The sequence below is a fragment of the Hemicordylus capensis genome, chromosome 2, assembly GCF_027244095.1.
Source record: "Hemicordylus capensis ecotype Gifberg chromosome 2, rHemCap1.1.pri, whole genome shotgun sequence".
In the NCBI taxonomy this organism is placed as follows: domain Eukaryota; kingdom Metazoa; phylum Chordata; class Lepidosauria; order Squamata; family Cordylidae; genus Hemicordylus; species Hemicordylus capensis.
This window is the reverse complement of record NC_069658.1, coordinates 261,819,106-261,833,313: the sequence shown is the minus strand read 5'-3', so window position 1 is coordinate 261,833,313 and position 14,208 is coordinate 261,819,106. Positions and strand designations below refer to the sequence as shown.

At 44.8% G+C, this 14,208-nt stretch overlaps 1 protein-coding gene across 1 annotated transcript; it reads right to left on the bottom strand.

Annotated features, from left to right (window-relative positions):
- Positions 1 to 6,341: 6,341 nt before the first annotated feature.
- LOC128343534 (prostate and testis expressed protein 3-like) lies at positions 6,342 to 12,321 on the bottom strand. The gene is made up of 3 exons (XM_053292749.1): positions 11,973 to 12,321; positions 10,493 to 10,609; positions 6,342 to 7,273 (listed from the first exon to the last, which is right to left on the bottom strand). The coding sequence occupies exons 1-3, from the start codon at positions 11,992 to 11,994 to the stop codon at positions 7,131 to 7,133; spliced, it is 282 nt and encodes a 93-aa protein (XP_053148724.1). The 5' UTR covers positions 11,995 to 12,321; the 3' UTR covers positions 6,342 to 7,130.
- Positions 12,322 to 14,208: the final 1,887 nt, after the last annotated feature.

Here is a 14,208-nt window from a genome sequence, read left to right as displayed (position 1 = left end):
TCCAGAATCCCCACTATCTCTTATATCTTACTAAAGAGTGAACCTGTGCCAGACAGGTGCAACTACTGGAAAACACCTCCCACAGTATTGTTTCTTCTTGTGTACTTTGTTGCACTGTGAGTACAACCACTGCCTCATTAAATTGGGTGATTTGCTGATCTCATTGCTAATGGGAACATGTTGGCTTGGGATATTGGGGATTTAGGGAAGCGTCAGGGACACTCAGGTGTTTTTGCACCTGAGTGTTCAGCTCCCCAAAGCACGGTAGGGGATGGGAAACTTCATTGCCAACAAGTTATTGGCCAGACAGAGGCAAAGAGCAAGGGATCTTATCCCTTTCCTTGCCTGCCACTTATCCCCTTGACATGTCAATCATGAATCTGGGACTGTCAGCTGGGGGGGGGACACTGGAAGAGGAGATTGCCCACCACTAGTTTTCTTCTGCAAGCAATCTTCTCTCTCCCCCCTGCCACCACCCACTTTTTGCAGAGGAGTGGCAGCAACAGGGGTTCATACGCACAAATCTACCTCTCAGACATCAGTTCAGCCCTCATTAAATGGGCTGGAGAGAATAGAGGAGAGGCATTTCTCAGTGGGACTGCAACAGAACCAACTGAGTCAGCTCTAAGCTGATGAAAGGAAAGAGAGGATTTAAAACTGCAGAAAGAAAGAACAAGGTGTTATTTATTTATTTATTTATTTATTTATATTGTTACCTGACATGATGCTAACTTGGCAATAACTGCTAACCTGGCAATACTCCTGCTAACTTGGCAAAGAGGCACTTTTTAACGTGGTGATACTCTTTATTTAGCAAAGGGGAGGGAGTAACTGGTAGGGGTGTGCATGGTTGGGTCCGGAGGCCATTGACAAAGCGTCCAGACCGGTCCGGAATTCCCCCGGTTCGGTTCGGAAGGGCGGGGGGAGTTTCTCTTTAAGGGGGGGTGGTAGTACTTAACCCCCCCCCGCCGCTCTTCCCCCTCCAGCACTGGCGGTTTTCAAAACGTTCTTGGGGCGGCAGAGTTCCTCCCTGCCGCCCCTGCCCCCGTCGTTGTCCTTGCTAGCTTAAAAGCAGGCAGAGCTGGTGGCGCGCATGTGCTCTTTGCGGCGCACGCGCTCGTCTCTGCCGCTGGCGCGCACACCAGCTCTGCCTGCTTTTAAGCTAGCAAGGACAACAACGGGGGCAGGGGCAGCAGGGAGGAACTCTGCCGCCCCAAGAACGTTTTGAAAACCGCCAGCGCCGGAGGGGGAAGAGCGGAGGGAGGGGTAAGTACTACCACTCCCCCTTAAAGAGAAACTCCCGCCCGTACCGGACCGTGGGAATTCCAGACCATGCACACCACTAGTAACTGGCCCTATCTACCCCCAGCACAGTATCTCCAGTGACTGTTGCTGGTGTCTATCTTGTGTTTCTTTTTAGATTGTGAGCCCTTTGGGGGCAGGGAACCATCTTATTTATTTGTTATTTCTCTGTGTAAACCGCCCTGAGCCGTTTTTGGAAGGGCGGTATAAATAAATAAATGATGTGCAGTGGTACGGTGTTCCTGCACACTGTTAGGGCTGTTTCAGACTCAAAAGGCAGCCCTGGAGCTTCAGGGATGCAGCAGTTCGCAACCAGCGCTACCACAGTTTACTCCCATTGTCATGAACAGGTGTCACTGTGGTAGCACTGGTTGTGCAACTGTGTTACCAGGATCCGCTGGACGCGCGTATACTGTCAGCAGCATCGGGGCTGCCTTACAAGTCCACAACAGCCCTGACACATGGTGTGCAGCTGCATTGTACTGCTGTGCATCAGGCCAGCCATTCATCATCATCATCATCATCATCATCATCATCATTGATTGATTGATTGATTGTGTGCTAGGGCCAGCCCACACGATCCTGACTTTCTGTGAAAGACAGATTGTTATGCCAAAGCCATTAGGTTTGGTGCAACATACATTTATAGGGCCATGACAGCCTTCTTTGGGATCCTCTTGAATACAGTAGTGGCACTTCAAGCCATAGGCTGCAGTGGAAGAGGGAATTGAAGTTTGTATGGCTGTGAGCTATTTATTTATTTATTTAACATATTTTATACCACCCAAAACTTACATCTCTGGGCAGTTTACAATAAGATAAAAACAAAGGTAAAACATTTAGTTAAAAACAAAAACAAGAAATTTAAAACACAACAATTAAAAAAAAATTAAAACAATATTCTAAAAACAACTTTAAAATAATCAAAACAATATCAGTTAAAAGCCTGGGTGAACAGATATGTCTTTAAAGACTTTTTTAAAATTGTCATATATGGGGAGACTCTTATTTCACTAGGGAGCGCATTCCAAAGCCTCGGGGCAGCAAAGGAGAAGGCCCGTCCCTGAGTAGCTGCCAGACGAGCCGGTAGCAAATGCAGAGCTATCCCTGGGGACAGAGGGCAGTTCCCCACCCCCCAAGAGTTCATTTCAGAGGAATTTTTGCCTGTGGTGTGCATGCTGATCTCACCTTTGCCTCCGGTACAGCAGTGTTGTTAAGGGGGGGGGGTCATTACTACTGTTAAAATCAATAAAAATTGAATTTGAAGGGGGGAAAGGTGGTGGGTCAGAGGAACATGCTCCCAATGTTTGGGGGTGCCCCAGATCTCCCCTGCCTCACATCTTGCTACTGCCTTTTCCTTTACTGCCGCAAGGACTATAGCAGAGGAGCTAAGAATCGCACCACCACAGGTGCACACACACACACACACACACACACACGCCACTTTCTGGCTGGTTTTGCGCATACTAGTCAGTGGCATGCTGTTTAGTTCCACTGCTGCCATCCAGGTGTCACAGCAGGAGCACGGAAGGCAGCTCCCCACAAGGCAGTGGCAGCAAGTGGAGGCAAGTGCTGGGCAGCGGCGCTCTGTTTAGTTCCACGGCCGCCATCCTAGCAGCAGCAGGAGCACCGAAGGCCACTCCCCTGAGGTGGCGGTGGCAAGCGATGGCAAGTGGAGACAGCAGCAGCCGTGCTGATGGCTGGCTCCCCCCCGCCCCCCGATGGTTGTGGCACATGGTGGCAGCTGTTGGAGATGGCGTTCCAGTGCATCGACCTTTTGCACCAACTATCCTAATGACCACTAGGGGCACTGGGAGAAGAGGTAGCTAGGGAGGGTCTCCTTACCTGTCCCTGCTTGCCTCTGCTCTGTGACACCTGCCTTGACTCAGGTACGTCCTGTAGTCAATCAGTCCTCTTCCCTTCCTCCTAGAGAGAAGATGGAAACATCTCTCTCTCTCTCCCCCGCCACCTATTCATTATGTAGCTGATAGATAGGATCGGTTTTTCTCAAATGTACTTCACCAGTAAATCAATCTAGTTTAGACTCTACAGTGGCCTTCATGTGTGTTACTTAAATAGCTGCAACAACTAAATTCTGTACTCTGTAACTGGAGTAGTAGCTTCCTTGGTGCTTTGCTAAATAAGCGCAAAACCCCAACAGCGGCAGCAGGAGCACCGTGGCAGGAGCAATAAAGGCCTCCCGCAATGGAGCAATGTGGTGTTCCTCCTGCAGGAGCAATGTGGCCCCCCCTCTAGGAGCCCAAGCCTTGGGAGGAACAAAAAAAAACAAGGTTAAAAAAATCACAGCACTTAATGGCACCACAACACTCTGCGCCTGGACCCCTGGTTCTTTGGAGGCTTAGCAATGCCCCTGCTCTGGTGAACAGATTTGGTAGGTTTCTGGAACTTTCTGTAGCTTTTCAAAAACTTGCATTTCCTTTCTAAACAGAAACAACAATTGGCCTTTATAGATGTTCTTACTGTGCATGATCAATGCACATAGGAAGCAGGGTGGCATAGTACACATATTTGTTTAATCACCTAAACTGCCCTGCACACAAACAACTGTTTGCATACAGGCACCTCTCCAGCAATTAGGGACTCTCTAGAGAGCTCTCCACATGACATGCCTACACATATACACAAGCCAGCTCCTTTCAGATATGGAAACAATGGTAGATAGGGTTAGGGGTGGGATGCCACACCTCTGTTTACTTCCATTGATTCTCCATGGCAAAGATATCCGAAAAGCACTATTGCAAAAGGAACATGTCTATATGGTGGAGATCAGAGAGGCCCCTCGGCTTCTCAGAGAAGCCCCTCATATCATCTGCACCTTTGTATTTTAATTATGCATTGCTTTAATTTTATTGTAAGCCACTTTGAGATTATTTTAATGAAAAGTGATAGATAGATAGATAGATAGATAGATAGATAGATAGATAGATAGATAGATATTAGTTTGATAAGTCACAGAACCACCTGGGCCACTCAATCATCTAGCACAAATTGGATCAGGGGTTTCTGTGAAAGTAACTTTTAAAGTTTTTGTTTCCTTCCTTCCTTCTTTTTGTTTCTTGCCAAAACGATATTAAAACTGCAGATTATCCTTCACCAATTTCCAAAGGTGAACAATGTGTTTTAAAATTGAGAATAAAAGGGAGGAGAATATTATAATAGTGATAAAACCGGCTTTGGTTAAGGAAGCAGAAGCAGAAGAATCAGCAGCAAAGGCATACTCAGGTGCAGGAGTATGGAGAAGGGAGGGGTGCCATTGGGAGCCAACCCTCTCATACGTTACCAGCTATGCAAAAAGACACTTCTCTTCATACTCAGACAAGTTGTGCTATGGTCCTTCTACACCTTTGCTCATTACATAAGTTGTTTATCTAGTGTTTTCAGGTCAGAGTATCTGAACAACAAAAATTTTATTTTTTTTTAAACGGGTGGCACAACTAAGGCAAAGGATGCAAGTGACATTTATTTATTTATTTATTTATTCAACATATTTATACCAACCCAAACATGCATCTATGTATTATGTAGAGTATTATGTAGATAACCTGTAAAATGTTCTGTACCAATCGATGTTCATGATGGAATAAGCCACCATCAGGAAACACCCTAGGTATCTGTCCACCATCACTTGCCATTTGTGGGGATTTGATGCTAAACTCTCTTATTCTGTGTGCTGCCACAACAGCACCACCTGTTTAGAATGCATGTAAGAAAAGCCAGGATTTCCCCCCCCCCCCTTCTTCTCATCCTTCTTGGTAGTCCATGCAACCTCTATGGAATTCTTTAGTCTATGCAGTATCTTAGGAAGAATATTTGATTGTGTAAGCAGGAATCAACTAGTTCTGCCTACTAACTGATCGATACATGAAGAATGATTTAGACAGGTCTCTTTGCTCCTTTGCTTGAGTTTTGCCTCTGCCCTGGTGCTGAGGAGATCCAACATGGAGAAGTCTCTAATAAGGAAGCTCTGATCTGGCTGAACTCACAGTTCTTTCACCTAGATGGTCTAACTGCCATCATCATTTGATCCTGAAGAAACTAATCATCAATCGAATATGACAAATATTTATATCCCACAATTTTTACCATGAACTCTGCACAGAGCAATAAATCCGACACCACAACCTGAACATCTAATATGTAAGTCACTATTTGCAAGCTGGAAGACAATAAAATCAATTTAACCTTTTTGGATGGTTTGCATACTAGAATGAATATTTACTGAGTCCTTGGAATCCAGATGTAAGATCTTAGGATTCAGGATCTTCTGTATATGCCAATTGCTCCAGGGTATGGCTCATCAGAAGTAACAAATGATTGACTCCTCTCCTTCTGCTACTGTTTTGGTCAGCTGACCCCAGAAGCCAATGAGGATGTATCAGGACCTATGCAACCCCTGCTCTCTGGTCTGACTAACTCCACAGCCACTAAACTCCACTGTTGAGCACTCTTTCCAATCCTGGTCCAAAAAGATGGAGTGTTTTTTAAATCCCTCCCCCAGTTTTGGGCCTAAATCCAAGGCCTCCACACCCCCTGGGGGCCCCCAAATCATCTTTAGTCTGTCTCAGGTGGTGTGGTCGCCATGCCACCAGCCCATACTGTACTGGGAGGCCGAGCATGACTGTGACCTGCACCGGGTGGCCAAGCATCACCTCTGCTTTAGATATAGTGGAGGGAGTGGGGAAAGAAATGTGTGGGATGGGAATATGTTAAGTTGCATGCTGAAATGTTTCTGCTAGTGCATATTTGCACAAATAATACCTGTTTTGTAGTCTTACATTCTTGTGAGTTCAGTTGCTTTTTTGTACCCTCAAGAACCCTCAAATGTGTGCCATGGTGTTGTGGGAAAATCCTCTGGAACTTTGCCCTCCTGTTTAATTCAGCCCCTTGTGATCATCCTTCCATCAAATTGACAGAGAATGGGGTGTCTAACTAAACTAAAGAGGATTAGACAAGGTTCCCGCAATAGAGCTCGTTGCCTGATGGAGATACACCCTTTTTTACAAGTCAACACAACAATGCTATGTGCTCAAATTAGCTTTTATTCATGATCATGAAGGCAGTGTACAAGTCAGAAGTCTGACAAGCACTGCGCACCCAAGGTATACAGTTGCCAGTTTATTCAATTTAAAAATAAGCAAGCAAATGGGTATATCTATCGATATATGTCATTTGTGGTTAAACAAATGCTTTCCTGTTGTGCCAATTAGAGCCTTAGACATGAGTTCCTGTCTGACCTGTCTGCTGACCCTACTCCTTATCAGCATCTCCTGTTGACAGCTATTTTTCTTTCTGCTGAGTGAAGGATTTGTCTCATGACCCTGGTCTCATACATTGTCTCCTGTCAGGCTCTGGTATTTTTACCTCTTGGCTGATGGGCCTCACATCCTTGACTTGAACAATTTCATTCTGGCCTACTGGCCTTACATTCTGTTTAGGAGCCTGAACCAAACTTTTATCTATCTATCTATCTATCTATCTATCTATCTATCTATCTATCTATCTAACTTATATACCGTCCAAACTTTCATCTCTGGGCGGTTAACAATGACATAAAAACAATTAAAACAAATATAAAAGGTTAAAACAGTTTAACAATTTAAAATCACCTTAAAATTAAAACCTACAAATTTAAAAAGCTGAAAAAGCTTGGGTGAAGAGATGGGTCTTCAGATGTTTTTTAAAAATAGAGATGAGGAGGATCTCATCTCAGCAGGGAGTGCATTCCACAGTCTTGGGGCAGCAATCGAGAAGGCCTGTCTCAAAAGTGATGGACATATTTATTCTTTTTGAGTTTCCCTTTAGCATGACTAAATATCGTTTTTCCTGTGGTTGCACAAATCAGTGGAGCAGCATCTTGACTTCCAGGTGGTACCATCACGTTTCTTATAGTTTTTGCGGCAGTTTGCTGGAATATTTGTGCAGCCTTCCATCCTGAATTTCAGAGTGCCTCCTGCAGAGAGAAAGGAGAGGGAGCAGAGAAGGGATGAACATAGACATGCCAACTCTTTGGACATTTTCACAAGTGATGCTGATACATTTTCAATGTGATCATATTATGTAATATAATAAATATATAATCATCATCGTCATATGAAAAGCCTAAAGGAATGACATTTGTTACTGCCTCCTACTTTGTGCTCTGATTTCCCTTTTTGTCTTAATACTAGAAAAAAGTATTAAGTATTTAATTAAGAAGTGTTTCCCTTTTTTTCTTAACGCTAATACTAGAGCTCTATTCAGACATTGTGTCCAGATATCTGTACACTTGTACAAGTTTTTGTGTGAATCATGTACCTGCATTCATTTTAAAAGTGAACCTGGTTATATGCCCCCTGAAATGCATGGTACAGATTGGAAGTGAACTGCTGTACCTGTGACAACATGACATGTGCATAACTGTACCTGTGTACAGTTCTGTATGTGTGTACACTGTACATTTGTACAAGTGTTCAACATAATGTGTGAATAGGGCTTAGGTGTCACTACCATACTGAAGTCCTTTAGGCTCCTCCTCCTGTTCTTTTAACCCCCTCACACCCATCTCTTCTTCAGCTATTTTGCCCGTTATAAAAGTATTATTTATGTCTTACTTTATTCTATCTAGCCTGGCTCCCAGACACATACATTGCCAAACATATTGCTTTAAAAACATATATAAAAATAAGAGATGATTTTATTAGACTATTAAAGGGACTCCATATGAAAGGTAGGAAGAGGAAGATCATCCCAAAAATCAGGAGTCTCCCAAGCAAAGAAGGAGTTGTGGCAGGTCTGCAGCATTGTTTAAGAGCTGGCAGGAGCATAGCAAGTGATGAGCAAATCAGAATTCACTTCGCAGAACCTGAGCTGCATAATCCAGGCAATTCTAGAGAGAGAGTCAGGTTAGTCTGAAACACCAAAACCCACTGCAAAAGGCAGTTCACACGATCCTCAATAGGATAGGACAAGTGTCCTACTCAAGTTCAGGAGCTGTGCACACTCTTTCTCCTTGACAAGGTAGAAAGGGAAAGGCAAGGTAGCAGGGGGAGGAAGTGATTGTGGGTGAGGCTCATGCTGGGTATGAGGGCTTTCCTTCCTACCTCATTCAACAGCTGAGTACAGCTGCTGGGTAGGATGGAGCCCTCATATCGACACGATCTCTTTCTCCCCCTCCTACTTTGCTTTTCCCTCACAGCTGGGTGCTTTCCAGATTACATGCTAAACAGGGGTAAAATGCTTCAGCTTGGCAGGATTGTATTGAAAATGATCCCCAGAATCTCAAACGGGAAAATACAGCTATTGTCCCCAGACCCTGGCCCCAAGAAGACACAGACAACAATGTAGTGGGTAAAAGGGCCACAGCTTTATTGATAAGCTATAATCGGTTTAGCAGGCTGGGAAGGGTTAAGCCCCCCTCCCCAAGCCAGTGCGGGGCCTAGCAATGACTGGGTTTGGACTACTGCATACTTTGCTTGGGCGACACACCCTGGCTCAGGAAGGTGCTCCCTCCTCTTCATGGCCAACCCCCACGTGGCCCTGGATCCTTCTAGGTCATTGCACACCCCGGACCATGCAGCCCAAGGGTATGTGAAGTGCCTGAAGCAGGTTTCATGGTGAATTGTCCTCCCTGGGCCGCACATACCACAAGGGAGCGATTGACCAATCACCCATTTTAACTGTCCAAGGGTGCTCACTGATGTCCATCCCATCTACTTACCACCCATCCCTCACTGTCCCTGCCAAGTCGTGACCTAACTAACTAACCATTGATGCTAGGGTAGCAGAACAGAGTAGGCAAAACAAAAAACAAAAAACCCAACATGGCCAATGCACTGGGAGCCAAAAATTCCTATTCGGCCCCTAAAAGGGTGACCAGCCTCTAAACCCGCTCTGCTCCTAGGGAAGGGAGGGTGGGGAATCCAACGCCAAACTAAGCATTTGGGGTGGGGAGCCACAGGAACGGCAGCCTTAGCCCCGCCCCACCAGACGCTGAGGCCCAATCATGGGCTTCCAGCGGCCGCATGCTAGGGGGCTGGGACAAATTGCCCTTCCCTCAGCACAAGGCCAGGGGAGGGGGCATTTTTCTACAACGGACTTGCAACACTAAAACACCTAGATAAAATCCAAAGTAAGGTATCGGAAATGTGAACGATTATGGCACCTTGCTGTCAGGACAGGGACTGACAGCACAGGGACAAACCGGAAGTACGGAAGCACACTTAGGAGATCCGTAGTGACGCTGTGGTAGGGGTTAATCTGGAAAGCACCCTGGTCAAAAATTGGGAGCACATGCAGCTCCCAAACTTGAGTGTCCTACTGAGGATCATGTGAACTAACTTAGAGTCTTGTGACAATTTAAAGACTCACACATATTGAGATATATGCTTTTGTGGATTATTCAGGCCCACCTCACCAGAAAAAGCAGAATCGAAGCAGAACTTCTTACAGGACCATCACAGTTCCTCTGCAGATTGTACTTAAAATGAGCAGCAAGCACACTTGCATTTTGACCTACCACTGTCCTCTTGTTGCATAGGCTCTTCAAGTCTGAAGGTGCATACAGCTTCTTTGTTTTTTTAATTTGCTGACCTCATTGCTAATGGAAACAAGACAAAGTGGGATGTTGCCGGAGAGGCTGGGGCAGGTCTGATTGTGAGGGCAGGATTGTTCCTAGTCGGTGGGTTGCAACCCCAGAAGGAGGTGGCTGTACCCATGGCCATCAAAGGAAAGGCACAAGATGCAGAAGAGAAGTTTGCAGGAAGGAAGCTTAACACTCTTCTTGTCTGCCATTTACAGTATTCCTTGACAGGTCAAACATGCATCTGGGACCACCAGCAAGCAGAAGAAAAAGCTGGAAGAGGAGCAGCTCATATCTCCCCTGCAAATAATCTTTACACACGCAGACACACAGATGTTTTGCAGCTGTGTGCCAGGAATTAGAGTTCAAAGACTCAGCTCTTCCACAAATGCATAGTTTGGCTCTCAGTACATGGGGTTCACAAGAAATAGAAATGGACATTTCTCAGGTGGGCCACAACAGAGACAACTAAGCAAGATCTAAGCTTAGCTAAAGGAGAGAGATAATTTTTAAATGCAGTAAAAAAGAGCAGAATGTTTGATTGGTTAATTAATTAATTAATTGGTGCTATACAATAATTCTATGTGGAGATCCCATACAACCTCTACTTACCGTGATAGACAGAGACTGACAAGCACACGCCATTATATTTGGGGTAACAAACATTCACAGGATATTTACAACCTTCGGCTTTCTCCTCTTTGCAATATTGGCACTTCAGGCCATAGGCTGCAATGGGAGAAAAACAGAAGTGAAGTTGAAAATGAAATGTAGTATCCCAGGAGATGGAGGGTAGTTTTTTCAGAAAGCTGAAGGCAGTTTGACACAGGAATTTCCACTCATAGTGTGTATCTTCATCCACTTTTGCTTCCAAAAAACAGGTTTCACATTTTGTATAGTGTTCAAAATACATGACAAGAAACAATGGTGAACCTTTATCGACGTTCTCATTATGGATAATCAATGGGTGGGGGGTATTGCAGCATGCAGCAGTAGTCTCCATCCTCAAACATACACAGAAACAAGTGTGTGTACGTAATAGGGATGTGTGAATCAATTTGGGTACAAAACTATTTGTACCCAAATCTGGGTGATTTGGGTGATTTGTAGACAAAACAAAGCACCCCTGTGCTCAATTGCTCAGACTCGGGTACAAAACAAATCACCCCAGATTCTGACCTGAAAAATTTGGAGATTCGGACCTCCATTTTGTGGCCAAAGTGGGTTGGGTGGTAGTGCCCAATGGGTGGAAGCTACCACCCAAATTTCAAAGAAATTGGGCAAAGGGCTGATATTTAAAGAATTTTTGAAGTTGGCGCATCTTTAAGCTTTTTCCCACAGGGGATAAGTGGGGTTTCATCAGCCTTAGATATAACTCCCCAGGGTGGGGGGCACCAGGATGGCCCAGAGTGGGTTGTGGTGGGTGGTAGTGCCCAATGGGTGCAAGGAAGCTACCACCCACATTTCAAAGAAATTGGACAAAGGGGTGTTTTTAAAAAATAAAAAAAATGAAGTTGGCATGTCTTTGTGGCAGATTCAGGGCAGAAAAGGGGTTTCAGGGACAGAAGAGTGGGTCAGGTGGTAGTGCCCCAATGGGTGCCTGCTACCACCCAGATTTCAAAGAAATTGGTGAAAGGGGTGAGTTTTAATTTTTTTCTGAAGTTTGTGTGTCTTTAAGCTTTTTCACAATAGAGAATAATGGGGAATTTCAGCAGTCCCATAACTCCACTTGGGGGGGGGCACTAGGGTGGCCCAGAGAAGGTTGTGGTATAGTGCACAAAACATGCCAACCACCCCCCAGAACAACAAACTCATGGAGCACTGGGTGTTGTTCTTTTCAATGTCTGAGGTGTTCCGAGAGTTGATTCTCTGGCAGGAAATGAGCTCTCTTGGCTCCCATCAGTTTAGCTTAGAAACTATTTCACCCTCCATACAGGAAGTAGCTTAGTTTACTTCTAAGCCAAAACAAATCTGCTCTTCTTGACCCCCCAGTACAAGTTCTTTTATAGCAGCTGGGATGGGCCTTACAGGGGAAGGGGTTCCACAGTTTGGTCATGATGAAGGCCTTGTCATGCATCCCCACCAGCCTCACCTAGGCGAGGGAAGAAATCCATAACAGAGCCTCTTAAGACAACTTCAGCTGGTGAGCAGATTCATATAGCATAAGGTTGTCCTGTAGGGTCTTTGGTCCCAAGCCATTTAGAGTAGGGGGTCTGCACAGAACCAATTCTGGAGGTTCATTTTGAGTTTGAGCTGAAGTCGAAATAGACCGTGAGTCAGTTTGAGTCAAGCTGGGTTCCTCCTTTTGCTTATAAATGGAATCCAGTGAGGATTTCCAGCCATGTCCCCTCGAACAGCCATGTCCCCTTTACAGCCATGTCCCCTTGAACCACCGAACTGGTTCTGTTAGAACTGGGGCTGGTTCAGCTTGAACTTAGACCAGCACCAAAATTTATTGGTCCGGTTCAGTTTGAGTCTGTACCGGGCTGCATCTATTCATGCTAGGTTCAAATAGAACTGGTTCTGCACATCCCTAATTTAGAACTTGAAATATCAAAACCAACAGCTTGAATAGGGTCTAGAAACAATTCAGGAGCAGTTCACATCAAAAAGAATGGGAAGCATATGTTCTGCAAATTGAGCTTCTGATGCCTGCTCTTGACAACAGCAATTTCTATCAGCTGCAGCTTTCAAAAAGTCTTCAAGCCCCATGTCAAGTGTCTTTCTGTAAGCAAGTCTGGCTATAGTAGCTTTCACAATGAAGGGAAGCAATTGGCACACCAGTTAAAGCTGAACCAAGGCACCCCATTCACTGCTGCTACCTGATAATCCAGGAGCAAAGCCAGATTCAAGAGAACATAGTAATTAAGTCCCAACATTTCTGTGATAAGTTATATATATGAGTCTTAACAAGTATTAATTTTGTTTGCACATTCAGTCTATCTAATTATGAGACATACCTATGAAAGCAAAGGAAAGGACAGCACCGATCGTGAGGTTGCACACTCCCGCCATTCTAGTCTTCTGTGTTAATTATTTGGTGCAACAGGTAATATTAGAGTATGTGCTCAATGGGCGGTGGATGCTGACTACAGCTTAGCAGCTAGCAACAGTGTAGGAAGGGATTTATGCCTAACTGTGACTCCTCCTGGCTGGCCTAGCATAACCACAGTGATCTGTACAAAATGCAGTCTTCTCCTGCATTCTTCTGCAGATCGGGGGGTGGGGGGAGAGATCCTCCAGACTTCGGTAATTCAGCTGTACACTCAAGCATTAACCAAGTCCCTTCTGCGTAGGCTGCTTATGATTTTTGTGGGCAAAAGGCCTGCAGCAGACCTCCCCAGGAATTCATCTTGCCCCACCCCCCCGACCCCCAGAGGTAGTATCTTCCCTTGATTAGTTGCATAATCCATTGTTTGTTTTGTTTTACATATTTTTATACCACCCAAAATTTGTGTCTCTGGGTGGCTTACAATTAAAATCATTTGAATATCAATTAAACAATTAAAATCGTTTAAACATTAAAATCATTAACATTAAAATCTTTTAAAACCCAACATTAATAATATTAAAATTATAAATATAATTAAAAGCCTGGGTGAATAAATGTGTCTTCAGTGCCTTTTTAAAAGTTACCAGAGATGGAGAGGCTCTTCATTCATTTAAGACATTCTCTTAAATACCCAGGGCCGAAACTGTTTAAAGCTTTATAGGTAATAACCAGCACCTTGTATTTTGCCCAGAACAGTATTGGCAGCCAGTGTAGTTCTTTCAACACTACGTTGTTGAAAGAGGTCTCTCATAGATGACCCAGAGACCAACCTGACCAATCACATTCTGGACCAACTGCAGTTTCTTAATTCCGTACAAAGACAGCCCCACTTAGAGCGCATTGCAGTAATCCAGCCTAGAGGTTACTGACATATATACCATCGTTTTGAGGTCATTCATCTCAAGAAACAGATGCAGCTGGCGTATCAGCCGAAGCTGATAAAAAGCACCTCTGGCCACTGCCTCAACCTCAGACACCAGGGAGAGGTTCAGATCCAGAAGCACCCACAGACCGCGTAACTGTTCCTTCAAGTGGAGTGTGACCCCATCCAGAACCAACAGATCAAAATCGTCTCCCGAGTTCCAACCCCGCACAATAAGTACCAGGGTCGGATTCAGCCTGTTTGTTACCCTCATCTAGCCCATTACTTCCTCCAGGCAGGCATTTAAGGAGGTTATGCCTTTTCCTGATGTTGTTGACATGGAGAAATAGGTTTGAGTGTCATCAGCATATTGATAACACCCTGCACCAAATCTCCTGATGATCTCTCCCAGCA

Coding starts and splice junctions, on each gene's coding strand:
- LOC128343534 (XM_053292749.1), bottom strand. CDS start 11,994: ATGGATTTCTTCCCTCGCCTAG. Junction 10,610..11,972: donor GGATTTCTTCCCTCGCCTAG/GTGAGGCTGGTG, acceptor CTCCCATTGCAG/CCTATGGCCTGAAGTGCCAA. Junction 7,274..10,492: donor GTCAGTCTCTGTCTATCACG/GTAAGTAGAGGT, acceptor TTCTCTCTGCAG/GAGGCACTCTGAAATTCAGG.